We start from the raw sequence: 27,909 nt of genomic DNA on the forward strand, positions 1-27,909 counted from the left end.
TGAGAATGGTCGTCGTTATATAACTGAAAAGGGTTTAATGTCGCCTTCAAGATTGGTGCACTCATCGTCCGTCAACCATCATTGTGACACCTGGTTTACACAATTATTATCCGCCATTCCAGAGGTAAGTCACGTGTTTGTTATTCGTATATCCCTCAAGCATTATTTACACCATTCTCAATAAAATCAGATTTACCTCTAAACAAAAGATCTGATTTAAATGAGATTGTTCTTACACTCACGGACTCACTCACTCACTCACTCACTCGAGGACTCACTCACGGACTCACTCACGGACTCACGGACTCACTCACGGTCTCACGGACTCACTCACTCACGGACTCACTCACTCACTCGAGGACTCACTCACGGACTCACGGACTCACTGACTCACTCACTCACGGACTCACGGACTCACTCACTCACGGACTCACTCAATCACGGACTCACGGACTCACTCACGGAATCACTCACGGACTCACTCACTCACTCACTTCCAATAGGGTATACTGCAAAAGATCTGATTTAAATGAGATTGTTCTTACACTCACGGACTCACTCACTCACTCACTCGAGGACTCACTCACTCACTCACTCACGGACTCACGGACTCACTCACGGTCTCACGGACTCACTCACTCACGGACTCACTCACTCACTCGAGGACTCACTCACGGACTCACGGACTCACTCACGGACTCACTCACTCACGGACTCACGGAGAGGTACGTGACAGCAACACCAATATTAATTTATATAAAAAGTTTATTTTAAAATGTAAAACAGATCATTTATGGCACTGGTGTGGTGTTTAAAATTAAACAAGACGAAATGTTGACAATATGCCATGCGACTTCGTGGCGTTGCAAGTATCACATTTGTTCTAAGGAATGTTGAAACAGTAGCTATCTTGTTACACACGTAGACAGGTAAGACATCTCATGACCATCGGAAGCCTTTGATGAGCAGGTTAAGATTAACTTTGCATGGACATTGTTTCAGCCATGAAGTGCAGCTAATGGGTGAGTGAGTGAGTTGGGTTTAACGCCGCTTTTAACATATTCCAGTTATATCACGGCGTGTCAGCTTAATGTAGGAGGAAAGCCCGAAGTGATGCAGGTCTCAGACGTTTACCACTTCGGTGAAACCCACGACAAACCAAGAAACATAATCGGGGTGAACCGGGATTCGAACCCACAATCATAGGTTTCTGGCGTGTCCAGGGAACGCAACTCTGCACAGCGAATCGCGACGCCTTAGACGACTGCGCCACCCGTGCCCCCTGCAGCTAATGGAATGGCCTTGCGCCAAGTCTGTATAGAAGGAAGAACCCCTGTGAATCCGGCTGTCTGGCGTGTCTTGGTAATCTAAACCGAAATTATATCCAAGGACGCAATATATGTCCGATACAATTTACATCGAACTGTTAAATATTAATCAAAGGATACTTTTGTGCTGTTATGCAGGTCTACCCACAGGGCATACGACCGTTTTGCTTTCGGAAACTGATTCTAAGCCATGTCCTGTGTCTTTTGGCATAGCTCATTCTAATCAGAGAGGTAATCAATATATCACACTCTGCAACCATTATAATATAGACTTGTTTCCGTCTTTCTATGCGCTGCAACATCATTATGATTTGTGACTAATTCTTATAGTGAATTATGTGAATCAGCGGATGGCTAGCAATGTCATGTTCTGGATATGACCATGTAATGTTCTCTGATGTTTAACCCCTAGTGTGCGTTGTTTAACCACAACGACAAGAACGCCGTAGCGATGAACAGGAACCGCGGGAGATGACGTGACGCTGTCGATGGGGATGGAAAAGGGGCAACCTCTGTTTCGCCTGAAAAATAAAAATCAGTTAACGACACCACAGAGATGATAAAATAGTTAAAACCTCCCGATCTCCAGAAACTAACACGTTATCAAAACGTATTACAGACGGACATGAATTATTCTCATAAGAAATGTACTTCAGAAATGTACCGTTATTGAATTAAAGTCAAGCTGTACCAATGTTGAAAAGCTGAATAGCATGTAAATGTCACATACATGTTATGTACTTAGCATTTAAATAACAGATGCTTTTGATACTGTAAGAGTAAATGTTAAGGAAGTGCCGCGATCCGGTCGCAGCAGTTGAACGCGACCCGATCGTGGCCAGATCATGACCAGAAGATCCTTTGATCGCGCTCGGATCTAGGTACATATTTCGTCGTCCTTGACGTGTTTGTTTGTTTATTTGTTTGTTAATTAGATTGTTTACTTACTGCAGAGTCCGTCTATACAATACTTGAATCCCTCGGGACAGTTGGAGCAAGCGGAGCCTCCTCTCTTGTAGGGTTGACGTCCAACAATGTTTCCTCTGTAGGGAACACGGAGAGATGGGTTACAGAACTTGCGTTAAAAGAATATCTTGCAACACTTTATCAACACTTGTTTCGAGTAAGTGTGTTAACGAGTATGTCTTTACGCCAGTAATATACCAGCAATGTCACTGCAGGACCTCAAAGTACGGTTTCAGACATTGTACCCATGTGTGGATTCGAACCACTGTCTTGGGTGTGACGAGCTAGCGACTTAACCACTAGGCTATCCTAGCATCCTTGAGCTGTCAAGCCCGCGACCACCTCACTTGTATTGTAATTTCATTTAATTATGACTAACATCTTACGTGTGGGTTTCATGTGCAGGGTCCCATATCGCTTAACGCGCTCTGTTAAGTTGTAAGGCCTTGTTTAACATACATAACAATTGAAATTACTGAATGTGTCGGGGCTACCAACACATTTTCTCATGTCTAGCTTCAACTGCATGACCAACATGGAAAGGGTTATTTATAGGACGCTTCTTTCACCACACACTTACCCAGGCCCGTAGTTGCAGACAACGATATACCCGCCTCCATATTGATCCCAGTCCAGACCTCGTGGGCTAGAGCAATGCCTGATGCCGCATCCCACTGCATAGGACTTCGCCCAAACCACCTGGGAACAACAATTACTTTCACTATCACCTGGATGAAAAGGATAAAATGTAAACAAAGTGAGAGACGGACATGCTTGTTTCTTTGTTTCTCGTAAGAGCCTTGCAATCAAATGGTTTCATGTCATTCCACAACGATATTAACCCGCAACACACTTTATACAAAATTTAACAAGAGAAAGTGATTAATTTTATTTATTTTTTATATTAACAGGTCAGTTACCTACACTAGTAACTGTGCCCTGCCCAGAGTCCAGTGACCTCTGCTATTAACTGTGCCCTGCCCAGTGTCCAGTGACCTCTACTATTAACTTTGTACTGACTCAGTGTCCAGTGACCTCTACTATTAACTTTGTACTGACCCAGTGTCCAGTGACCTCTACTATTAACTTTGTTATGTTCAGTGTTCCATGACTATACTATTAACTTTGTAATGTTCTGTGTTCAGTTATCGATACTATTAACTGTTAACTTACTTGGGCTGCGTAAATGTACATTCATTTCATAAATACATGGGGCGGTCGGGTAGCCTAGTGGTTAAAGTGTTCGCTCGTCACGCCGCAGACCCGGGTTCGATTCCCGACATGGGTACAATGTGTGAAGCCCATTTCTGGTGTCCCCCACCGTGATATTGCTGGAATATTGCTAAAAGCGGCGTTAAAGCATACTCACTCACTCATAAATACATAAACCGCCGGGCACTTGAATATCGGATCAGACCAAATATTTACAAACGTTAAAGAAATGTTACTAGGCCGAAACACTGAACCTTTCGTTAAGGTCCAAAATACAACTATGATACCCGTATCAAATATACCACCATCGAATACCCAGTTATCTGTTCACCAACACTCTGAAACACGGATCCTATTGATTGTAAACAGATCATGTTAATTGCAAAAAGACCCTATTAATTGTAAATAGACCCTATCATTTGTAAACAGACCCTATCAATTGTAAACATATCCTATCAATTGTAAACAGACCCTATTAATTGTAAACAGACCCTGTTAATTGTAAACAGACCCTATCAATTGTAAACATATCCTATTAATTGTAAACAGACCCTATCAATTGTAAACATATCCTATTAATTGTAAACAGACCCTATTAATTGTAAACAGACCCAATCAATTGTAAACAGACCCAATCAATTGTAAACAGACCCTATCAATTGCAATAAGCCTCACATCGTGGTATTGGAACGAACTGGTTCATCGGAGATTTCTTCATGGTTCATTTATCCGGCCTACGTTAGATACAGACATTTTTTGACAGAAAGCGAACAGTGCGTATTATCGAGGTTAATTGTGTACCTGAGTGTAGTGACCACAGACTTTTGAGCAATAACCGCTGGAAAACGTGTAATATTTGGCCTCGTCCGCCCAGTTCCCTATTGCCTTCTCAGCCGAAGGTAGATCTGTAACCATAGCAACGTGGTTGTCATTAATAATTGTATAATTGAGTTGGGTTCAATTAATGCCGTCTTTAAGTTAGGTCACGGCATCAGCTTAATGTGTGAAGAAATCCTGAAGGAGCACAGATCTCAGACGATTACCACTTTGGTGAAACCCACGGGCACAGGTTGAGTGCTGACAAACCATGGCTGATAATCAGGGCGAATCTGAGATGATGATGATGATGATGATGATGACGACGACGATATGGCGCTGTACTCCATGCATAAGCGTGCTCTTAGCGCCTAGACATTATTACACCGGTCAGTGGATCAGTGTGGACTCAACAATCATTCTCAGCTCCCTGGGTTGGGAGATTCCAACCAAACATCGGATTCTGGTAAGATTTCATCTATTGAGAAATCCCTAAGGTTATGCCCATTCTGTGACATTGTTGTCGAAGATGAATACCATTTTCTGTTTATTTGCCCTATATTCGAAAATCTAAGAAACAAGTACTTACCGCGATGGTCTTTATCTCATTTTAATGCTATAACATTGTCTTTATTACTGTCCTGCAAGGATCTTCTAACACAAAACTAACTGGCTTTTTACATACATCGTGCGTTTTTGTTACGAAGTGAATTGTTACCTTGACTTTGTAGCTTATGAAATATGTTATGTAACTCCGTTGTACATGGGCCTGTGGACTTTCATACAATAAAGAATTGAATTGAAATTGAATTACCTGTTGCAGCATATAGGTTCTCTCCTATATAGTTAAACTGAGGTAGAATGTTCTTGCGGGATTTGCTATGTTTCCACAAGCACCTGTCCGCCCATCCCTGGGCCATCTGGGCCAGGCTCTCGTCCCAAACCTGGGGAATACCACAGCTCATGTATAAACCCATACACGCTTGTATATAGGAAACAAAACCAGTATAAGTATAACAAGCTACATCGAGCTCATGCAACAAACCGCATCAATATTGATGAAGCAAGCATCAGTACAGATGCTTGTTTGTTTGTTGTTTAACGCCGCACTCAGCAATATTCCAGCTATATGACGGCGGTCTGTAAATAATCGAGTCTGGACCAGGTAATCCAGTGATTGACATCATGAGCATCGATCCACCCAATTGGGATCGATGACATGCATCAACCAAGTCAGCGAGCCTGACCACCCGATCCCGTTAGTTGCCTTTACAACAAGCATAGTCGCCTCTTACGGCAAGCATGGGTTGATGAAGACCTATTCTGACCCGAATCATCTTCACGGGCCCAGTACAGATGTACCAAACCGCATTAGTATATATGCAGCCAATATCAGTATAGATTTTACAAATTGCATCATAGACAAAACATCTACCTATTCAACAAGCATAGAAACCCGTAAAGAACTACCTTTCACCCAACGTGAAAATATACCCTTGTCAATCCCCATATCTTATTTTAAATAGGCCGTAAGGTATTCATAACCACAGGTGATTTAGTCATCGCCAATGAATGTTATCAACCCCTTCACCTTTAATTAATCTCGTTTAGAAGGAAACCGTTAACCGACCATTGTCCATATTAACCCTTGTAGGCCAATCTATACAAGTACGAGAGCCGCGCGGTTACCTCCCTTCCCTCACCATGAGCGTCATGTCCGTGGCGCGCTCCTTCCTCCTGTAGCGGTTGTGCAGGTCTACAATGGCCATCTTCTCGTCCAAGTTGAACCCACGTTTATCAGGTCTGTTTCTCTTGCTTCTGAATAGTGTGTCCCATCTCTGCTCTGGGACGTCAGCTACATCTCCGACGCACATCACGCCGACTACACACGTCAGGACGACAACGATGAGCACTATTGTTGCCATCCCCCTGCAAATACATACTTTGACTGATTTATGATTATAACATAGTACTGAGAATTTGACCGGAATTGTTTTTCTTTGAGCAAAATATATTTTACCTCTACCAGCTTATGTGAACTTGTTTATTTCCAAATTTCACGCATCAGCGACAAAAATGATTATGTCCGATGCAGTTCCCTATTTTGATGTTTTTTTAGGTGATAAATTGAGTTGCCTTTTCGTGTGTTTGTCCCAACGGTCGGACAGGAAAGTCTCACCTTTTTCAAAACACCTGGTATCATCATTCTGTGATAGTGATTCATAAACATAATCTGCTTTTATTAACATATCGGCATAATCTGTTTCGTGGCGTTCTAGTTTCTGAGAGGAAGTGGACTTTCTTTAAATTGTACATGTGTGTGTATCTTGTCATGACCGAGTAACTTGGTAGAGTGCCCATGACTAAAATACCTATTCCACTTTGATACATTCCCAGCTTTCCCAGCTCCGTTTCTGAAGTGATGTCACCAGCTTCATCTCTCTTGTCACTTTCACAGAATGGTCCTACACGTGAACATGAGATCAGTCGGGTAGCCTAGTGGTTAAAGCGTTCGCTCGTCACGCCGAAGACCCGGTTTCGATTCCGGACATGGGTACAATGTGTGAAGATCATTCCTGATGCCCCCCGCCGTGATATTGCTGGAATATTTCTAAAAGCGGCGTAAAACCATACTTACTTCATCAGTCTCTCACTCACTCAAAAACTTGAAATCAACGACCAATCAAAATGCTGCTTCTGAACGCGAGTACAGATCTACATTCAAAATCACAACTTGATTCCAAGTCCAAGCATGCCCTCGATACAGCTGATCTAATCTGAAGAATGTTGTTAGTATTGAAGTTTTAGCTTTGAAAGATGTTTTCCTGGGTGAATAGTATACGACGACGGCTGGAGGGAAATCCTTTTCCTACAAAAGGTGTCGGGTTTTTTAGACATGGCATGCAAAGGTCGAGTGTTGATGATATCGCCTTTAACTGTGAAAGAGCAGTGTGATTTGATTGGACGGCCGAGTTTAGCCTTGTTTGATTCCAGTCAACATACGAAGCTGCGGTGGAGACTGTTTCCAGGGTTTGTAGTCATAATGGAATGGGGATATAACACACTGGATGGCCGAGGATGTTGGGTATAGTTTAACTCCGTTTTTAACATTATCCGACAGCGTAACGACGATTGACGTTGTATCCGTGTGGGACCAGGGCAAGGGAGGTAACTGACTATAAAAGTCCAGTGGAAAGAGGATGATGTGAGGTAAAGAACCCGGATCTTCGCTGGGGCGCACGAGCGCCTTAACCACCAGACCACCCCCATCCATAATGTAATGAGACAGAGACTAAGTTGGCATGGTCAGCAGACATCGGGGTACGGTGACACACTAGGCCAGCCAACTATATATGGAGTAACTGTTCCTCTCCATTAAGTTGTGCGGAGTTGCGTCCCTTGGACTCTCCAGAAATCTGTGATCGCGGGTTCGCCCCGATTATGTTTCTAGGTTTGTCAGCACAAGGCTCGTGGGATGAATCAAAGTGGTAACCTTCTGAGACCTGCACCTCCAATATTAAACCGACACGTCGTGATATAACTGAAATACTGTTCAAAGCAGTGTAACTCCATCTCACTCACTCACTCACTCCATTAAATCTTGTACACGTTCACTCCGTGGTGATTCCGGGTTAGACTAGGCCCTCAGAAACCTATGCTGGTCCACGTAATGGATAGGGCGGTCAGGCGCGGTGGCGTGTATAATTGCGTGTCATAATATCAGACCGCCTCCGTGGCCTAGTGGTAAAGCGTCCGCCCGGAGAACCGAAGGTCCGGGGTTCGATCCCCAGCCGCGTCATACCAAAAGACGTTAAAAGATGGTACTTGTTGTTACCCTGTCTTGCACTCGGCATTAAGGGGTTAATTCAGTGAGTGGTCAGTATACTGAGTGGTGTATTCATGTTAAACTGCATGGTATCTCAGTGTGCTAGCACTATAATCGGCATCAGACACACACACACACACACACACATACGTGCATGCACGTCGCTATATCAGTGCAATAATCTTGGACGCGCCGTTTCACCTCACCTCATAATATCAATAAATGGCATTGCTTGTCCGGTCGATAATCGAATATTTACAATGCGACGTAAAACAACAAGTCATACATGCTGACCATAGGTCTAGAAGACTGGTATTATCAACGTCGTCAGTGGTTACAGGATGATAATTTGTTTCATTTGTTTCAAACTAAATTCTTGACACACACACCGAGGGATGTATACTCACGTCACTGTCAATCTGTCAACCTGTCAACCTGGGGGTTAAACTCCCTGGTGATGCTCCAAACTATGTTCCGTGTTCCATACGTCACTTGTACATAGCCATTAAGATCTCATGCTAGATCGTATTTGATTATATAAACAGTTCTGTTTATCCCTGCACTCTGGTGAATATATATCCGGGTCTGTATTTGCACACAATGTTTTCGACAACACGCCCAGGCATCTAATTACAAACCCGGAAGTGGCTGAGAGGTGTTCATCACATGAGTTTGACTGCATGTGACTTACATGAAAAAATATCTCTATAATTACACCACAGCTTCTGTTTCTCTAGGATCAATGACTCCGACATGTTGTCAGCTGAGATCTCGTCTTCTCGTCTATATGTGTTTACATGTAGATGTATGTGTGACTAATTAGCTTCCAGTCACCGGAAACCTAGGATACAGGACAATAGTCACAACGCAGTGACGTGTATCAAGTAGAGGTCGGGGGTGTGTGTGTGTGTGTGTGGGGGGGGGGGGGGGGGGGGGGGGTAAATCCATTGTGTATCCTGCTGATTGTGTGACATTGTGCCCTGACAGAAAATCTAGATTCTCGTACAGTTATTCACGGCTTTGTTCTGACACCAAGTTGAAATTTTACAGGCCGCCGTGATAGAGCTGGATTGTGTTGTCAGCGGCGTAAAATCACATTCACTCACTAACCGGGAGATATAGAATACTAAACTCGCTCCCGTGTAAAACCAATTTTATGAAACTCGTGAATAGTTGTGGTATCTGACTCGCTTTCGCTCGTCAGATACCACAACTATTCACGAGTTTCATAAAATCAGTTTTACACGGGAGCGAGTTTAGTATTTTATTTATTACTTGCCATTTGTAACGGGTTTTTTTTAATTATACTGTTGAGTATGAATAGGCTGACACCTACACGATCCATGGCATAGTCCATCTGATATTAACAGAATAATACTTCAAACACGTCAAAAGTTGAAACGTATGAATTTAATACCATACAACGGTCCACCTTTAGAATTCACAAAATTATCGTAAGGATAAGACTATCGCAACTCACATACTTTAACTTAGACTAACGACTGTCGTTGCGCTACAATACGATCGCCTTGTGGAACGGGCCTTGCATCTCCAAGTTTACAATAACGTCACAATACACGATGACGTAATTTGTGGAATTTTGTAGGAAGATCCATCGGCGAAACAATGCCATGTGACGTCAGCCAAGGGATGTTGAGAGCTTTCAATATTTGTTCGTGAAACTTGTTCTGAGAGTACATAAGCACGCGTTTTGGTATTACACAATGTTTAATACAGCTGTATGTTTATCAAACGGGTGATCTCTTCACGGGAAAGTAATAAATTATATATATGCATATCGAGCCTCTACCACCAACCAAAAACACCTACCTGTTCAACACGCATGGGCACCCGTAATGAACTACCTTCCACAGATACCCTTGTCAATCAGGGTGTCATACTTTATGTAGATCGTAACGTATTCATAACCTAGCATGGAATTGATACGGTCCAGTGAGTTTTGTTTATGCTATGAAAATGTCACGTGACCTTGTTGATTTCCACGCTTCGTTGACACTGAAATGTCGAACGGGAGTCCGCCTCAGGTTGATCACGGCGGGCAATATCCGATATTGACATGCGTTACCACATACGCTTTGTCGCGAATTTCAAAAGGTGTCGTGACTGTTTTATGTGACATATAGAAGTAATGATGACTGAGTACGAAAGCTGTATTTGTTAAAGTTGGGTACAAAATTAATGTTATACTGACGCCATGTTTGATATATGTACATCGAGTGTATTATATATACGAGTCGATCTAATTTCAGTTTCACAATACTTGACGACACACAACCCCACACAGGGCCTATTCAGTGACGTGACCTACAGCCATCGTGACTAGGGTTGCTTTTGTCAAAGAACGTAATAATCCACCGCTTTACGCTACGCCCATGCCTCATTATAAAGTTGTCACGTACTAATTAACACGTACTCACCTGCGGTTCAGTCACACAGCCGAATCCGAGCAATGAAGACATATATTAGAGGATGCTTTAAATAATTTTACTCTATATGTTCTTAAGCATTAAGTAAACATCCCAGCGTGGTATCTCCACCTGCCGTGTGAATAGAGTGCTTCTCACAATGCCTGGGTCACCTCGCTCACCATCCCCAGCGCTAGCGCTGTTACTGTCAATGGGATTCCCCCAGTATGTCTCAGCGGGGTATCATGGGGACATTCGACCCCACTAGCAGCGTGTATCACATCTCTGTGTGTAAATCATATATTGGATGTCCCCATAGTGTAATACCATAGGAAATTATGGATTTCTTATTTCATGACAAGGTAGACACAATTTTATGGATAACAACTTCTTTAATACTGTAAAATGCGACGTTTCGGTATAGATCCTTATACCGTTGTCAAGCAAGACTGAATGAGGGACTTAGTACAGAATATATATAGTAGGTGGAGGATTAACAGTAGAGGATTAACAGTAACAACAATTGCATATATGAGTGGGATAACGGTATAAGGATCTATACCGTCGCTTTTTACTGTATTAAAGAAGTTGTTATCCATAAAATTGTGTCTATCATCCGTCAACTTCTAAGTAATGCCTATCAAACAATTCTTTTTTCATATGCATAATACAAATATTTCTCAATATTAATGATATTTTTTTATTTCTTGTGATAAAAGCATGTTCAATGTTCAATGTTCAAAGTTAGGGTATAGATAGATATTAGGTTCGATGTACAATTGCATGACAGTAACAAGATGGACAAACTAATATAACCTTAAACTCGGTTTAAGTGCAGTTAAGTTACAAAGTTTACATTGTCTTAAATTTCTTGGCAGCCTTATATGATTGGTTTATCTGTTGCCAGGTAACCAGCACTGTGTCTCTGTTACTACAGAGATGCGTCATCCAAATGTATCTATCCATCTATCGTCTCTAAGGGACTTGTATAACATGATCGTCTCTACGGGGCTTGTGTAACATGATCGTCACTAAGGGACTTGTATAACATGATCGTCTCTAAGGGACATGTATAACATGATCGTCTCTACGGGACATGTATAACATGATCGTCTCTACGGGGCTTGTATAACATGATCGTCTCTACGGGGCTTGTGTAACATGATCGTCTCTAAGGGACTTCTGTAACATGATCGTCTCTAAGGGACTTTTGTAACATGATCGTCTCTACGGGGCTTGTGAGACATGATCGTCTCTAAGGGACTTGTGTAACATGATAATCTCCACGGGGCTTGTGTAAAAGGATCGTCTCTACGGGGCTTGTGTAACCTGATAATGTCTACGGGGCTTGTGTAACATGATTGTCTCTACGGGGCTTGTGTAACAGGATCGTCTCCACGGGGCTTGTGTAACAGGATCGTCTCTACGGTGCTTGTGTAACATGATCGTCTCTACGGGGCTTGTGTAACATGATCGTCTCTAAGGTTCTTGTGTAACATGATCATGTCCACGGGGCTTGTGTAACATGATCGTCACTACGGTTCTTGTGTAACATGATCGTCTCTACGGGGCTTGTCTAACATGATCGTCTCTACGGAGCTTGTGTAACATGATCGTCTCTACGGTGCTTGTGTAACATGATCGTCTCTACGGGGCTTGTGTAACATGATCGTGTCTACGGGGCTTGTGTAACGTGATCGTCTCTACGGGGCTTGTGTAACATGATCGTCTCTAAGGTTCTTGTGTAACATAATCGTCTCTCTGGTTCTTGTGTAACATAATCGTCTCTACGGGGCTTGTGTAACATGATTGTCTCTACGGGGCTTGTGTAACATGATCGTCTCTACGGGGCTTGTGTAACATGATCGTCTCTACGGGGCTTGTGTAACATGATCGTCTCTACGGTTCTTGTGTAACAGGATCGTCTCTACGGGGATTGTGTAACATGATCGTCTCTACGGGGCTTGTGTAACAGGATCGTGTCTACGGGGCTTGTGTAACATGATCGTCTCTACGGGGCTTGTGTAACATGATCGTCTCTACGGGGCTTGTGTAACAGGATCGTCTCTACGGGGATTGTGTAACATGATCGTCTCTACGGGGCTTGTGTAACAGGATCGTGTCTACGGGGCTTGTGTAACATGATCGTCTCTACGGGGCTTGTGTAACATGATCGTCTCCATGGGGCTTGTGTAACAGGATCGCCTCTACGGGGCTTGTGTAACATGATCGTCTCTACGGTTCTTGTGTAACATGATCGTCTCTACGGGGATTGTGTAACATGATCGTCTCTACGGGGCTTGTGTAACAGGATCGTGTCTACGGGGCTTGTGTAACATGATCGTCTCTACGGGGCTTGTGTAACATGATCGTCTCCACGGGGCTTGTGTAACAGGATCGCCTCTACGGGGCTTGTGTAACATGATCGTCTCTACGGTTCTTGTGTAACATGATCGTCTCTAAGGTTCTTGTGTAACATGATCGTCTCTACGGGGCTTGTGTAACATGATCGTCTCTAAGGGACTTGTGTAACATAATCGTCTCTACGGGGCTTGTGTAACATGATCGTCTCTACGGGGCTTGTGTAACATGATCGTGTCTACGGGGCTTGTGTAACATGATCGTCTCTACGGGGCTTGTGTAACATGATCGTCTCTACGGTTCTTGTGTAACATGATCGTCTCTCAGACGGGGCTTTTGTAACAGGATCGTCTCTACGGTTCTTGAGTACTATAATGGTCTCTACGGAGCTTGTATAACATGATCGTCTCTACGGTTCTTGTGTACTATAATGGTCTCTACGGAGCTTGTGTAACATGATCGTCTCAAAGGTTCTTGTGTAACATGATCGTGTCTACGGGGCTTGTGTAACATGATCGTCTCTACGGGGCTTGTGTAACATGATCGTCTCTACGGTTCTTGTGTAACATGATCGTCTCTCAGACGGGGCTTTTGTAACAGGATCGTCTCTACGGTTCTTGTGTACTATAATGGTCTCTACGGAGCTTGTGTAACATGATCGTCTCTACGGGGCTTGTGTAACATGATCGTCTCTACGGGACTGCTGGTCTTGTAGAACAGGTTCGTCTCTCAGACGGTGCTTGTTTAAAAGCACGTCTCTGTGGTGCTTGTATAACAGGATCTACGGGATCTTTATTACAGGATCGTTTTATCAAAATATCAAGATGAAATATAACAAAAATAATTTATTCAAATCACATCTTTCGGCACATATTTACAGAAACGAATGTTCTCCTACATCCATATTTCTCGTCTAGTTAATTATATAGGTATAATAAATCGATATAATTCGTTTTAAACTAGAGGATGTAAACTACTGCATCTTTTAAGGCAGTCCTCCACGTAGACAAAAGTTCTATAAAAAACTACAAATATTCTCAAAAAGTAAATGCTGCGCAAAAAGAATATAACCTGCCGGGCAAAAGAAAGTAGACATCTATGTTTGATTGTGGTTAAAAAATGAAACAAACAAGAAATAATAATCGATGCTGATGTAATAGTATTGTCATGATCAGTTTACGGAGGTTCACAGATACCTTACATTTAGCCAAGTAACGTTTTGATAACGTTTGTAATATTTGGGCCAACTTTCAAGTGAATATTTACCCAGCAGTTTATATAACAGTTAAAATGTCGTAGTTAAGATTAATATACTTGTGTATGCTCAAACGTATGCAAACAAAGATTTTGTAACCTTACTTATTCTGTCTTCTATAGCGATACTTGGAATCAGAGAACACAACTCTTCGAGTGAAACCTGACGAGTTGCATTGTATCTTTGCATACAAGAAACAAATTGGGCGATAACGTATTTTTCATAACGACAACAAATGTTGTCAAGTCATTGATCAAGCTCCACACTGACAGCGACACCCTGTCCCGGAGCCGTGAATACCTTTAAGGATAACGAGGGTGTCACCGATAGGATTGCTTAGTCATGACGTATGAATAGAGTTACCTGCCCTTGTTGTGTATTAAAATCCGGAAAAGAAATCTTACTCTCGAATGGACACAAAATAACTATGTACCTTGACTTACTAAAGAGGCATATTCATTGCACTGTTGACATTTATTAGGGGGTTGACGGCGTCCTAGAAGAAAATATCTAAAACTTTTCATTCCATGGTAACATAAAACCAACGTTCATTTGTTCCATAGTGACTTTGTCCTTTGGCTGCGGTCACCCAAGAACCCGGGACAGAAGCCGGGCGAGGAGGAACATGAAGACGTAGCCGACAATGAATGGGCGGGTCCGACTGGAAGATCCCACTGTGACCTTTCTTGTAGTTGCTATAGTAACAGAAACAGTAAAAGTGAGACGGGTGAGTTTTGTCACAAGTGTAATCTTGAAAGAACGGATTTCTCACGGAAAGTGAGAAGGATGAGCTTTGTTAGAAATGCAATCTTGAAAGAACGGATTTCGATAATACGTTTTAGCAGTAGTACTGGTGGAAGGGGTATCAATAACAGAAGTAAAATTGAAAATGATAGTGGTGGTTGTAGTAGTAGTAGCAATATCATTAGTAGTAGTAGTAGTAGAAGTAGTAGTAGTAGTAGTAGTAGTAGTAGTAGTAGTAGTAGTAGTAGTAGTAGTAGTAGTAGCAATAACAGTAGCAGTAGCATCAGGAGCAAAAGTAAGAATAGTTAGTAGTAGTAAATTTGTAGTAGTAGTAGTAGTAGTAGTAGTAGTAGTAGTAGTAGTAGTAGTAGTAACCAAGGTAACAACAGAAGTAATATGGATTAACTAAAGAACAGCAACCCTGCAGAGTCCTTCGCTTGGATGAAGTCGTCTGGCCTGAAAAATGAAACAGAAGGCTTTCTGTTTGCTGCTCAGGGCCAGTCACTTCCAACTCGAAACCGTCATTGTGTGATTTTGCATTAAAATGTAAATATGAAAAGTAGATTATGATTTATTGACACTGTCCAACACATTGTCAGCGGATGCCCCGGCGGCACAAACACAGTATCTCAAGCGACATGATGGAATGGCTCGATCCTTTTATTACTGTCTTCGCCATGTTTGTGGTTATGACACAGAGGTCCATCCATGGTACGACCCGGAATATGTAGAGGTCGTCGTGGAAAATGATAAATACAAAATTCTTTGGAATAGGCCCGTATACAGCTTCAGACGTATCCAGTCCAACAAACCTGACCTTGTCCTTTTTTTATAAATCCAATGAAATCATTAATATCATTGAATTTTCTGTTCCTTTTGACACTAATGTGATTGACAAGACTGAGGAAAAATATGGCAAATATGCGGACCTCGCTTTCGAAATGTCACGCTTGCATCCCAAGTACCAAGTTGTCCAACTCCCCATTGGTCTCGGTGTCTTAGGTTTGGTACCTCCCAATCTGTTGACTGACATCGGGAGAGTACCCGGGCTTGCTATCAGGAATACAGCCTTTCTGACAATCTGGGTAATGCAGAAGGCTGCAGTGTTGGGGAGTCTTCACATTCTCCGAAATGTTCTGGGTGGGTTTGACAAGACAGCGCTTCCTGGGAGAAGTCCCATTCCCTGTCTGGGCTGCGTGTAGAGGGGGCAAGGGCTCTGATCTGATGATGAGCCTAACCAGCCTGACTGTGCCAGGATCACCCAAACCCTCTTTGCTGCTTTATTTATTTTTATCTGTAAATACTAATAATAACAATGGGTAGTAGAAAAAAGGTCTATAAATATTAATGAAGGTGGTAATAGCAGTGTTAGTGTCAGTATAAGTAATAACAATAACAACCGCAGTTGTAGTATTAGCAGCAGTAATACTGAAATTCAAACATTCTATCATCTAGTCCTGGTCAGCAAAAAAAAAAGATTTTCTATCAAACTACTTTCAAGCGTTTTCTTTCACACTCACTCCCTTGTGTCGTTGATGTTTTCGTTGTAGTTGTCGGCGTCGTTGTCGTTGTCGAAGTATTAGCTGGATAGAACAGCGACATATAAAATCGGACATATGAAATCACAACAAAACGTGTTTGAAGACACGCATTTGAAGAAATATCTCACACCTGTGTTTCGACTAATACTGACATAGTAACAACGACAAAACAATTTGATTATTCGTGTCTCTGAATCATCAATGATTTTATGGTGCTTTTATAATGAAATTCCAATGATCGCAGTGTATCACAAGCGTAAATCTAGACCTCAAGACCAAGGATCCGCGAAGCATCTTTCAACCCTGTAGTTTCATTCAATGGTAACCCATTGTTAAATTCCTCATCGATACCATACGCATCGTCAACTGGCTTAAATACTGACTTAAATTCTGTGTTTTTGAACCATGCACATAAGATGCACACGTCAACTGGCTTAAATACCGATTATAGAATTCTGTTTTTATTATGAACCGTACACATAAGATGCACACGTCAACTGGCTTAAATACCGATTAGAGAATTCTGTTTTTATTATGAACCGTACACATATGATGTACACGTCAACTGGCTTAAATACCGATTAGAGAAATCTGTTTTTATTATGAACCGTACACATAAGATGCACGCGTCAACTGGCTTAAATACCGATTATAGAATTCTGTTTTTATTATGAACCGTACACATAAGATGCACACGTCAACTGGCTTAAATACCGATTATAGAATTCTGTTTTTATTATGAACCGTACACATAAGATGTACAGGTCAACTGGCTTAAATATCTATTATAGAATTCTGTTTTTATTATGAACCGTACACATAAGATGTACACGTCAACTGGCTTAAATACCGATTAGAGAATTCTGTTTTTATTATGAACCGTACACATAAGATGTACACGTCAACTGGCTTAAATACCGATTATAGAATTCTGTTTTTATTATGAACCGTACACATAAGATGTACACGTCAACTGGCTTAAATACCGATTATAGAATTCTGTTTTTATTATGAACCGTACACATAAGATGCACACGTCAACTGGCTTAAATACCGATTAGAGAATTCTGTTTTTATTATGAACCGTACACATAAGATGTACACGCCAACTGGCTTAAATATCGATTATAGAATTCTGTTTTTATTATGAACCGTACACATATGATGTACACGTCAACTGGCTTAAATACCGATTAGAGAATTCTGTTTTTATTATGAACCGTACACATAAGATGTACACGTCAACTGGCTTAAATACCGATTATAGAATTCTGTTTTTATTATGAACCGTACACATAAGATGTACACGTCAACTGGCTTAAATACCGATTAGAGAATTCTGTTTTTATTATGAACCGTACACATAAGATGTACACGTCAACTGGCTTAAATATCGATTATAGAATTCTGTTTTTATTATGAACCGTACACATAAGATGTACACGTCAACTGGCTTAAATACCGATTAGAGAATTCTGTTTTAATTATGAACCGTACACATAAGATGCACACGTCAACTGGCTTAAATACCGATTATAGAATTCGGTTTTTATTATGAACCGTACACATAAGATGCACACGTCAACTGGCTTAAATACCGATTATAGAATTCTGTTTTTATTATGAACCGTACACATAAGATGCACACGTCAACTGGCTTAAATACCGATTATAGAATTCTGTTTTTATTATGAACCGTACACATAAGATGTACACGTCAACTGGCTTAAATACCGATTATAGAATTCTGTTTTTATTATGAACCCTACACATAAGATGCACACGTCAACTGGCTTAAATACCGATTATAGAATTCTGTTTTTATTATGAACCGTACACATAAGATGCACACGTCAACTGGCTTAAATACCGATTATAGAATTCTGTTAAAATCATGATCCATACACATAAAAGATGTACACGTCAACTGGCTTAAATACCGATTATAGAAATCTGTTTTTATTATGAACCGTACACATAAGATGCACACGTCAACTGGCTTAAATACCGACTATAAAATTTCGTTTTCATGAACATTTCTTTTTTTCTTGAAAAAAATAACAGTTACTGCATCAACTCAACACTGTGGACAAATGACATCCGGAGAACCAATAATGAAGTTGTTGCTGCCTAACGTTATTGACTGTGTTTACTTACTTTCGGGGGGTGGCTCAACCTTACCTGTAAACAACAACATTCTTTCAGTTAACCATTCAATGAAATTCAACATGGTGAAAACATTTAAACAGTACATAAATATAAAACTATGACTTTGAAATAGTAATTAAATGGTATACATCAAGAGGGTGATATAGAACTTGTACATAACACTATATGCTTTATATCACACACCCTTTCTCCCTATCCCCGCTATATGGAAATACTTCACGGGATAATAGCGGAAATACTACACGGAATAGGGTGTGCATACTCACTGCAGAGGCCGTCGTAGCAGTACGGGAAGTCGCTGGTGCAGTTGTTGCAGGGGACGTCCCCGTGAGTGTAAGGCCTTCTGTTTCCTATGTTGCCACTGTTATGGAACAGAATGGGTAGAACAACAACCAGGTGATTATGTGTAAAGGAACGGGATATGCATTTGTATATTTGTAACAGTGAAACATACACTGAACTGTGTCATATGGACTTTATTCGAAATAATTACAATTTATCAAGGTTCACAGGAAAGATTTTCAGAACCCGGTCGCCGTAACACATTATTTAATATATAAACATATACCAAAAATAACATTGATGATGGACAGTCAGCGTCTGTCAAAGTTCAAGGTCGGGTACTTACGCTGGGCCGTACAGACAGGCAATGAGGTAACCCCCCTGTTTAGGTTGTACGTTCTGGAGGTCGGAGCAGTACCGGATGCCGCACCCCAGGGAATGTGTCTTTGCCCAGACTACCTACAACAGAAAGTGGAGTGATTATTTTTTACGCCGCTTTTAGCAGTGTTCCAGGAATATCACAACGGGGGACACCAGAAATGGGCTTAACACACTGAACCCATTACCTTAGTGAGTGGGTATGGTTTTACGCCACTTTTAGCAATATTCCAGCAATTTCACAACGGGGGACACCGGAAATTGCCTTCACACATTGTACCCATTATGCGAGTGGGTGAGTATGTTTTTACGCCGCTTTCAGCAATATTCCAGCAATTTCACAACGGGGGACACCAGAAATAGGCTTAACACACTGAACCTATTACCTTAGTGAGTGGATATGGTTTTACGCCACTTTTAGCAATATTCCAGCAATATCACAACGGGGGACACCAGAAATGGGCTTAACACACTGTACACATTACGAGCGAACACCTTAACCATTAGGCTAACCCTCTGCCAGGCAATCCAGTGATTGATATCATGAACAACAACACACGCCGTCGGGGTACGATGACACGTGCTGAGTCAACTTGGTCACCGAGCCCGACTACCCGATCTATTACCATTCGGTCGCCTTTTCGGGCAATCATTGGTTGCTAGGGAACAATAATACTCAAACCCGGAAATACAACTGGACTTCAACCAGCGGATGAGGTATAAACCTGACCATGCGTCTGTGTCAAGGTGTATGGAACTCGGGATAGTGAGGTTAAAATTCATGCATCGTCCCATGAAATCTAACTAGAGCACCGGATGCCTATAGTTCGAATTCACTATCTTCGAATTCGTATATAAATGCATAAAATTTTGGTTCGTTTTATCTGTTGTCCGACTTTAATAAAACAGTGAGTATGGGTTTTCGCAGATTGAAGCAGGATTCCAGCTATATTACAGCTGCACACGCCATCTGTAGACTTCTCACATTAGACGAGAGAACGTTTTAACCACGTGCACTCTCCTAGCCAGCCGTTCACAGTGGACTCGAGAACTCTGTACAAAAGAAACTGTCAGCGCCATACCCATGCTTGTGGGTTTCACCAAAATGGTCAACGTCTGAGACCTGTATCAATTCGGGCTTTCCCCTAACCTTAAGCTGACACTGGAATACGTCAAAGCGACGTTAAACTCATCTCACTCACTCACTCACTCACTCACTCACTCACTCACCCAACCACTCACTCAACCACTCACTCAACCACTCACTCACTCAACCACTCACTCAACTACTCACTCAACCACTCACTCAACCACTCACTCACTCAACCACTCACTCAACTACTCACTCAACCACTCACTCACTCAACCACCCACTCAACCACTCACTCAACCACTCACTCACTCAACCACTCACTCACTCAACCACTCACTCAACCACCCACTCAACCACTCACTCACTCAACCACTCACTCAACCATTCAACCACTCACTCAACCACTCAACCACTCACTCAACCACTCACTCAACCACCCACTCAGCCACTCACTCACCCAACCACTCACTCACTCACTCACTCTACAGGGGAAGACGTACCTGTTTGTAGTTCCAGCACATCTTGTTGCATAGCCCCGTCTGGTACTGGTAATGGTGTTTCTCCCCGGCCCACGTGGCTGCTACAGCCTCCATGCTGGTCAGGTCTGAAGTAAAGATGGTAGAATAGGGGGAGCTATAGAAACCAAGGGCGGATCCAGAATTTTTAATTACGCTGTTATAGTTAATTGTATAAATAAGCTATAGGGATCTCAATTTAGAAACTCATTCAGAATGAGGAATAGGCAATAGGAAGGTTGAGGTACAATCGAGGTCATGTATGACCACTGGGAATTCTTGAGTTCGAATCCCAGATAACGATGCCTGGTTTGTCAGCACCATTCTGGTGCTTGTGGGTTTCACTGAAATTGTAAACGTCTGAGAGCTGGGTCAGTTTAAGCTTTCCTTCCACCTCAGACCGCCTCAGTGGTCTAGTGGTAGAGCGTCCACCCGGAGAGCGGAAGGTCCGGGGTTCAATACCCGGCCGCGTCATACCAAAAGACGTTAAAAGATGGTACTTGTTGTTACCCTGACTGGCGCCCTTTATCAAGGGGCTAAAACAAGGACTGGTCGGCTCGGAGTCAGTATACTGTGTCTGAATGGGGTATTCATGTTAAACTGCGGCATGGTATCTCAGTGAGCTAGCACTATAAATCGGCATCAGTCCAGACTAGAACAAGCAGACACACACACACGTACATGCACGTCGCTATATAAGTGCAATAATCCTGGATGCGACGCTCAACCCAATTTCACATCACCTCCTTTCACCCCAAGCCTACACGCCGTGATATAGCTGAAACACTGCTCAAAGTGGAGCTGCTCAAAGTGGAGTTCAGTAAACTAACGCACACACTCATTCGACTGGGAATGTAATTATACTTGGAGACATGTAGATATTCTGGGCAACCCGAGTAAACCCTTCCACCGAGTTCTTCAGCTCTGACCGGGTCCTCTGCGCCCAAACACATTCCTTCACCATCTCCTGTGCCTCCGCTGCCATCCCAGTGTGCCATGTCTGAAATAATCATTCGGGAACCTTCGTCACTTTCCGTGCTCTATATACTGCCCCCGAATACACCCACGTATTCATTCGTACCCATTCGCATCTTTCCGTTGCCTAAAAAGAATTAGGCTTGTCCCCCAAAAGCACGAGTTGCTCAGGAATGTCACGTATTGTCTAATCCTAAAGTACTTAATAAATCTACACAATGGCCTGTGAGTTCTTGCCTCGGATTCAACAGCATTGACAACGAATAATGTATAATTCGGCATCAAACCAATCTCACTATCAAAAGCTATCAGAGTGAGTGAGTGTTAAACGCCACAGTCAGTAATACAGCTTATACAGCCAATAATTGTGTCTCGGTTGCACAAACCAGTGACTGAAAGCATGAGTAACAGTCATGATCACCGAGCCCCACCACCCGATCCCATTCCCCTACCCCCATTCGTGACCAACTCATGTCATTCCGGGACAAGCCGAATAGTGACTCGTGCCCTACTCGTAGCCATTGTTGCGACTGGGTTCCGTCTAAGCGCAAACGGGCATAGCTAAATGGATTGTCAACCCGTTGCACAATGATTCACGTATATTTCCCCATATGTCATAAGTATTCCAGATGCTATTAAAATATATGGGGACTTACGGCATTATACAGTATGATTGAACACATATACCTATATCTTGGATATGTTTTTAGATGCAAGCACATATGCAAAATTAAAAAATTATTTCTGATGGATTCTTTGATCGAAGTACTTTAAGTCATACGCGCATTCTGATTGGTTTGTCGTATTTTCGCACATACCATTCATTGGCAGGGGGACTCTTCTTTTTCAGGTTACGGAAAGGGAAGAGCGGTGACGAATGCCCTTACACCAGACATTCATTACTCGCGATCTATCACGCCCCAGAACCCCACGTTCTTACAGGCTGTCTAAGCTCCCACCAGCATGTTCATGTCTGAGCACCCACCAGCATGTTCATGTCTGAGCACCCACCAGCATGTTCATGTCTGAGCACCCGCCAGCATGTTCATGTCTGAGCACCCACCAGCATGTTTGTGTCTGAGCACCCACCAGCATGTTCATGTCTGAGCACCCGCCAGCATGTTCGTGTCTGAGCACCCGCCAGCATGTTTATGTCTAAGCACCCACCAGCATGTTTATGTCTGAGCACCCACCAGCATGTTTATGTCTGAGCACCCACCAGCATGTTCATGTCTGAGCTCCCACCAGCATGTTCATGTCTAAGCACCCACCAGCATGTTTATGTCTGAGCACCCACCAGCATGTTCATGTCTGAGCTCCCACCAGCATGTTCATGTCTGAGCACCCACCAGCATGTTCATGTCTGAGCACCCACCAGCATGTTTATGTCTGAGCACCCACCAGCATGTTTATGTCTAAGCACCCACCGGCATGTTCATGTCTGAGCACCCACCAGCATGTTCATGTCTGAGCACCCACCAGCATGTTCATGTCTGTGGAAATCTCCATCCTCCGTAGTTTGTTGTGAGCATCTAGGATGTTCTGTATCCGCATAGCTGTAACCTCAAGGTCCTGCTGCTGCTGCTGCTGCTGTCGTTTCTCTCTGCCATGCTGCTGACGTCTGAAGCTGACGCTGTCAACCACGGTCAGGAGAACCAGCATAAAACACAACGCTGTCTCAGTCCGCATGGTCCTGCTCTGTTCCTGATTGTGATAACAATAGTAATAAGCATGCAACTGATGTGCATAACGTCATCATCATCATAATCAACGTCCTCCTCCTCCTCCTCATCATCATCATCATCATCATTATAATTATCATTATCATTATTATTATGCGCCTCAGTGGTCCACTGGTAGAACGTCCGCCCGGAGAGCGGAAGGTCCGGGGTTCGATGCCCGGCCACGTCAAACCGAAATATGTTAAAATGTGGTACTTGTTTTAACCCTGTCTGGCGCTCAGCATAAGGGGGCTAAAAACAAGAATTGGTCGGCTCGGAGTATCTATGTCTGAAGGGGGTCTTCAAGTTAAACTGCGGCCTGGTATCTCTGTGCTAGTACTATAAAATCGACATTAGACCGGACTATTACAAGCAGCCAGCATGCACACACGCACGTCGTTATGTAAATACTATAACCTTGGATGCGACGTTAAACCTCGTTAAAACCCATTTCACCTCACCTCACCGCTTATTTGCCATGTTTTTCCCGAATCTTGTCAATCACATTAGTATCAAAAGCGAGAATAATATGATATATATGATTTCGCATGTTCAGAGCGCTGGATAATACATGATTATTCTGGATCAGTACGCATTCCAACTGCGTTCTGAGCTCCCTGGGGAGTATACAACCAAATGCTTATTCCGCGTCCACGTGATGGTAGGGGGAGACAATTCTAGCTATGATACTGATAAAACCATACGTAAAATCACAGCGCTAATTCTGTTAAGTTTGTTTAGACTGGAATTAGTTTGTGACAAGCTTCAATATGTCACATACATCACAATCAAACCTAATCACACGATGATACAATAATTATCCCAGCAGAAACACACCTTTGCTTGGCATCATCACTGGCTTTAAGTATTAGATCAACATGACAGTGTTGTAGGTCTCATCAGATACCATCGTTATATGAATCAGACGTCTCTCTATGACTGCAATGCAAACACTTAGAGATTTGAATAATGTAATTCCGATACAGCTCTGAACTAGACAGTAACACCATGTACATCATCAACTATTCATTGTACTCAAAACAACATACCTTGATCTATCCAGAGTTCACTCAAAACAATCTCCCTTCAAGGAAATGTCATCCCACCCTGAAACCAGCTCCTGACATCACCGAAAGGTAAACTCCTTACAGTTCAACCACAATATGCGAGTCGCGAACGGGGTGTCAGTCTTTCACAGATCCTTCAAATTGAAATCAAAACCTGTTCGGGGACAAAAAACTTAAATATATCATTCAACAGGATCTCTCAGACCAAACCAAAATGTACTTGTGCTGATGAATAGGCCGTGACTGTAGTAGTACCGCAGTGAAAGCTAATGTCCCCGTACAAAGGAAGTGTTTGTGCGGGCCGGGCCGAGTGTGAGTCGGTGACTAACCAGTTTGTCTGTCCCTGGCTGGTGTTATTACCGCCGTATTCACAATATTTGTAAATGGGTCAGTCGTGTCAGGGTGTAAGCCTTTTTTAATATATATTTTAGAACGCCGATAGCGTGGGAAAGGATTACCTGCGGTATATTGGGTTTTAAATAAGTACCCGGAATATTTCGAATTGACAGAAATGAATATTATTTACCGATTAATTTCGGTTTGATATATTTTTGTGATTAAATGAGTCAAATAAGAAATATCTTATCGCCTAAGTCTCTAATCTCTTGAATGTGTTGACAAGTTTAAATACAGTCGTAACATGCTGCGTGAAGATGTTTCGCAATGAAACGTAAATCATTCATCATACCTTGTCGCCACTGGCCATGACGGCTCTGTATAATTAGGCCTAGACTACGTCATAGAGTGCATGTCGACAACAACGCATGGGTCACACACGGTGAGTCGCCACGGGGGTAGGTGTGGTTGGTGCAGTATATGCAGGCGCTTAAAATAGATGTGAGAAGTGTGTGCATGTGTTTGTGTCAACATGTGATGTGTGTGTTAGAGGTGTGGTGTGGTGTGGTGTGTGTGTGTGTGTGTGTGTGTGTGTGTGTGTGTGTGTGTGTGTGTGTGTGTGTGTGTGTGTGTGTGTGTGTGTGTGTGTGTGTGTGTGTGTGTGTGTGTGTGTGAGATGTTGTGGGTCTGTGTGTGTAAAGTGTGTGTGGTCGAGTGTGTTGTGTCAGTGTGATGTGTGTGTTAGATGTGTGGTGTTGTGTGCATGTGTGTGAGTGAGTGAGTGAGAGAGAGAGTGGTGTGTTGTGTCTGTGTGATGTGTGTGTTAGTGGTGTTGTGCTGTGGGTCTATGTGGTGCGTGTGTGTATTGTGTGTGTGTGTAATGTGTATGTGTGGTTGGGATGTAGTGTGGTATGTATGTAGTGGGGTGTGTGTGTGTGTAAGTGGTGTAGTGTTTTGCGTCTGTGTTGTGTCTGTGTAATGTGTGCGTTACTGGTGTGGTGTTGTGTCTGTGTGGTGCGTGTGTTAGTGGTGTTGTGCTGTGGGTCTATGTGGTGCGTGTGTGTATTGTGTGTGTGTGTAATGTGTATGTGTGGTTGGGATGTAGTGTGGTATGTATGTAGTGGGGTGTGTGTGTGTAAGTGGTGTAGTGTTTTGCGTCTGTGTTGTGTCTGTGTAATGTGTGCGTTACTGGTGTGGTGTTGTGTCTGTGTGGTGTGTGTGTTAGTGGTGTTGTGCTGTGGGTCAGTGTGGTGCGTGTGTGTATTGTGTGTGTGTGGGGGGGGGGGGTGTAGTGTGTGGGGGTGGGGGGTGGATGTCGTGTGTAACATTGTGTGTAGCGTGTGTTGTGTGTGTATGTGTGGTATGGATATGTGTTTGTGTGGTGTGCGTGGTCGAGTGTGTTGTGTTTGTGTGATGTGTGTTAGAGGTGTGGTGCTGTGTGTTGTGTGTGTTGTGTGCACGCGTGTGTGTGAGAGAGAGAGAGAGAGAGGTTTGGCGTGTTGTGTCTGTGTGATGTGTGTGTTAGTGGTGTGGTCTTGTGGGTCTATGTGGTGCGTGTGTGTGTGTGTGTGTGTGTGAGAGAGAGAGAGAGAGAGAGAGAGAGAGAGAGTGGTGTGGCGTGCTGTGTCTGTGTGATGTGTGCGTCACTGATGTGGTGTTGTGGGTCTGTGTGGTGTGTGTGTGCAGTGAGTGTGTGTGTGTGTGAGAGAGAGTAAGCGAGAGAGAGACATGTACACAACACGTGTATACTTGAGCCTACCTGAACACAACACGTGTATACTTGCATCTTCTTGAACACAACACGTGTATACTTGAGTCTACCTGAACACAATACGTGTAAACTTGTCTCTACCTGGACACAACATGTGTATACTTGCATCTACCTAAACACAGCACATGTATACTTGCATCTACGTGAACACAACACGTGTATACTTGCATCTACCTGTACACAACACGTGTACACTTGCATATACCTGAACACAACACGTGTATACTTGTGTGTACCTGTACACAACACGTGTATACTTGTGTCTACCTGAACACAGCACGTGTATATTTGCATCTACCTGTACACAACATGTGTATACTTGCATCTACCTTAACACAACATGTGTATACCTGTGTCTACCTGAACACAGCACGTGTATACCTGTGTCTACCTGAACACAGCACGTGTATACCTGTGTCTACCTGAACACAGCACGTGTGTACTTGCATCTACCTGAACACAACATGTGTATACCTGTGTCTACCTGAACACAACACGTGTATACCTGTGTCTACCTGAACACAGCACGTGTGTACTTGCATCTACCTAAACACAACACGTGTATACCTGTGTCTACCTGTACACAACACGTGTATACTTGCATCTACCTGTACACAACACGTGTACACTTGCATCTACCTGAACACAACACGTGTATATTTGCATCTACCTGAACACAACACGTGTATACTTGTGTCTACCTGAACACAGCACGTGTATATTTGCATCTACCTGAACACAGCACGTGTATATTTGTATCTACCTGAACTCATCGCTATACAAGTATACACGCATTGTGTGAACAGAATCATATAAATCATCAATAAAGATGATCATATTCTTTTACAATATTTCCTCCACCTCCTTCTGCAACAAGATCGAGTAGTTTAGTCGTTATCAAAATATAAAAAATCGCGTCACCTTATTTATGACTGCGGGGTGATGTTTACATGTTGAAGAAGTCATCCCGACTCTGTTGTACATTACTCCGTGGGGGGTATGTTTGAAATATGCAAGTCTGCCCCGTAATGACGCTAAACCAGGGACGCATTAGATTCTTAAGCGATCATCAGATTTTGCAAAATGCTCACTAGTTCCAAAAAACCTAACCTCCATGAACCAGTGAT

The 27,909-nt window shown here is 42.8% G+C and overlaps 2 protein-coding genes across 5 annotated transcripts; both read right to left on the bottom strand.

The window, feature by feature from the left end:
• Positions 1-758: 758 nt before the first annotated feature.
• On the bottom strand, positions 759-10,719 carry LOC139452008 (GLIPR1-like protein 1). 3 transcript variants are annotated; one of them, XM_071233305.1, is made up of 7 exons: positions 10,587-10,719; positions 6,026-6,251; positions 5,137-5,266; positions 4,308-4,411; positions 2,875-2,993; positions 2,277-2,371; positions 759-1,849 (listed from the first exon to the last, which is right to left on the bottom strand). In XM_071233305.1, exons 2-7 carry the CDS (start codon positions 6,245-6,247, stop codon positions 1,737-1,739), a joined length of 783 nt encoding a protein of 260 aa, XP_071089406.1. In that variant the 5' UTR covers positions 6,248-6,251; positions 10,587-10,719; the 3' UTR covers positions 759-1,736. The 3 variants fall into 3 exon arrangements, with proteins under 3 accessions (XP_071089406.1, XP_071089398.1, XP_071089391.1); XM_071233297.1 differs by lacking the exon at positions 10,587-10,719 and adding an exon at positions 9,979-10,062; XM_071233290.1 differs by lacking the exon at positions 10,587-10,719 and adding an exon at positions 8,556-8,936.
• Positions 10,720-13,765: 3,046 nt separating this feature from the next.
• Positions 13,766-25,009, bottom strand: LOC139454492 (GLIPR1-like protein 1). Of its 2 annotated transcripts, XM_071236238.1 has the most exons (9): positions 24,658-25,006; positions 23,367-23,591; positions 21,777-21,912; positions 20,898-21,001; positions 19,273-19,385; positions 18,911-19,005; positions 18,633-18,656; positions 16,455-16,517; positions 13,766-14,885 (listed from the first exon to the last, which is right to left on the bottom strand). In XM_071236238.1, exons 2-9 carry the CDS (start codon positions 23,574-23,576, stop codon positions 14,776-14,778), a joined length of 855 nt encoding a protein of 284 aa, XP_071092339.1. In that variant the 5' UTR covers positions 23,577-23,591; positions 24,658-25,006; the 3' UTR covers positions 13,766-14,775. The 2 variants fall into 2 exon arrangements, with proteins under 2 accessions (XP_071092339.1, XP_071092340.1); XM_071236239.1 differs by lacking the exon at positions 16,455-16,517 and having other exon boundaries at positions 24,658-25,009.
• Positions 25,010-27,909: the final 2,900 nt, after the last annotated feature.

The sequence above is a fragment of the Haliotis cracherodii genome, unplaced genomic scaffold, assembly GCF_022045235.1.
Source record: "Haliotis cracherodii isolate W230 unplaced genomic scaffold, xgHalCrac1.p SCAF_10, whole genome shotgun sequence".
NCBI classification, from domain to species: domain Eukaryota; kingdom Metazoa; phylum Mollusca; class Gastropoda; order Lepetellida; family Haliotidae; genus Haliotis; species Haliotis cracherodii.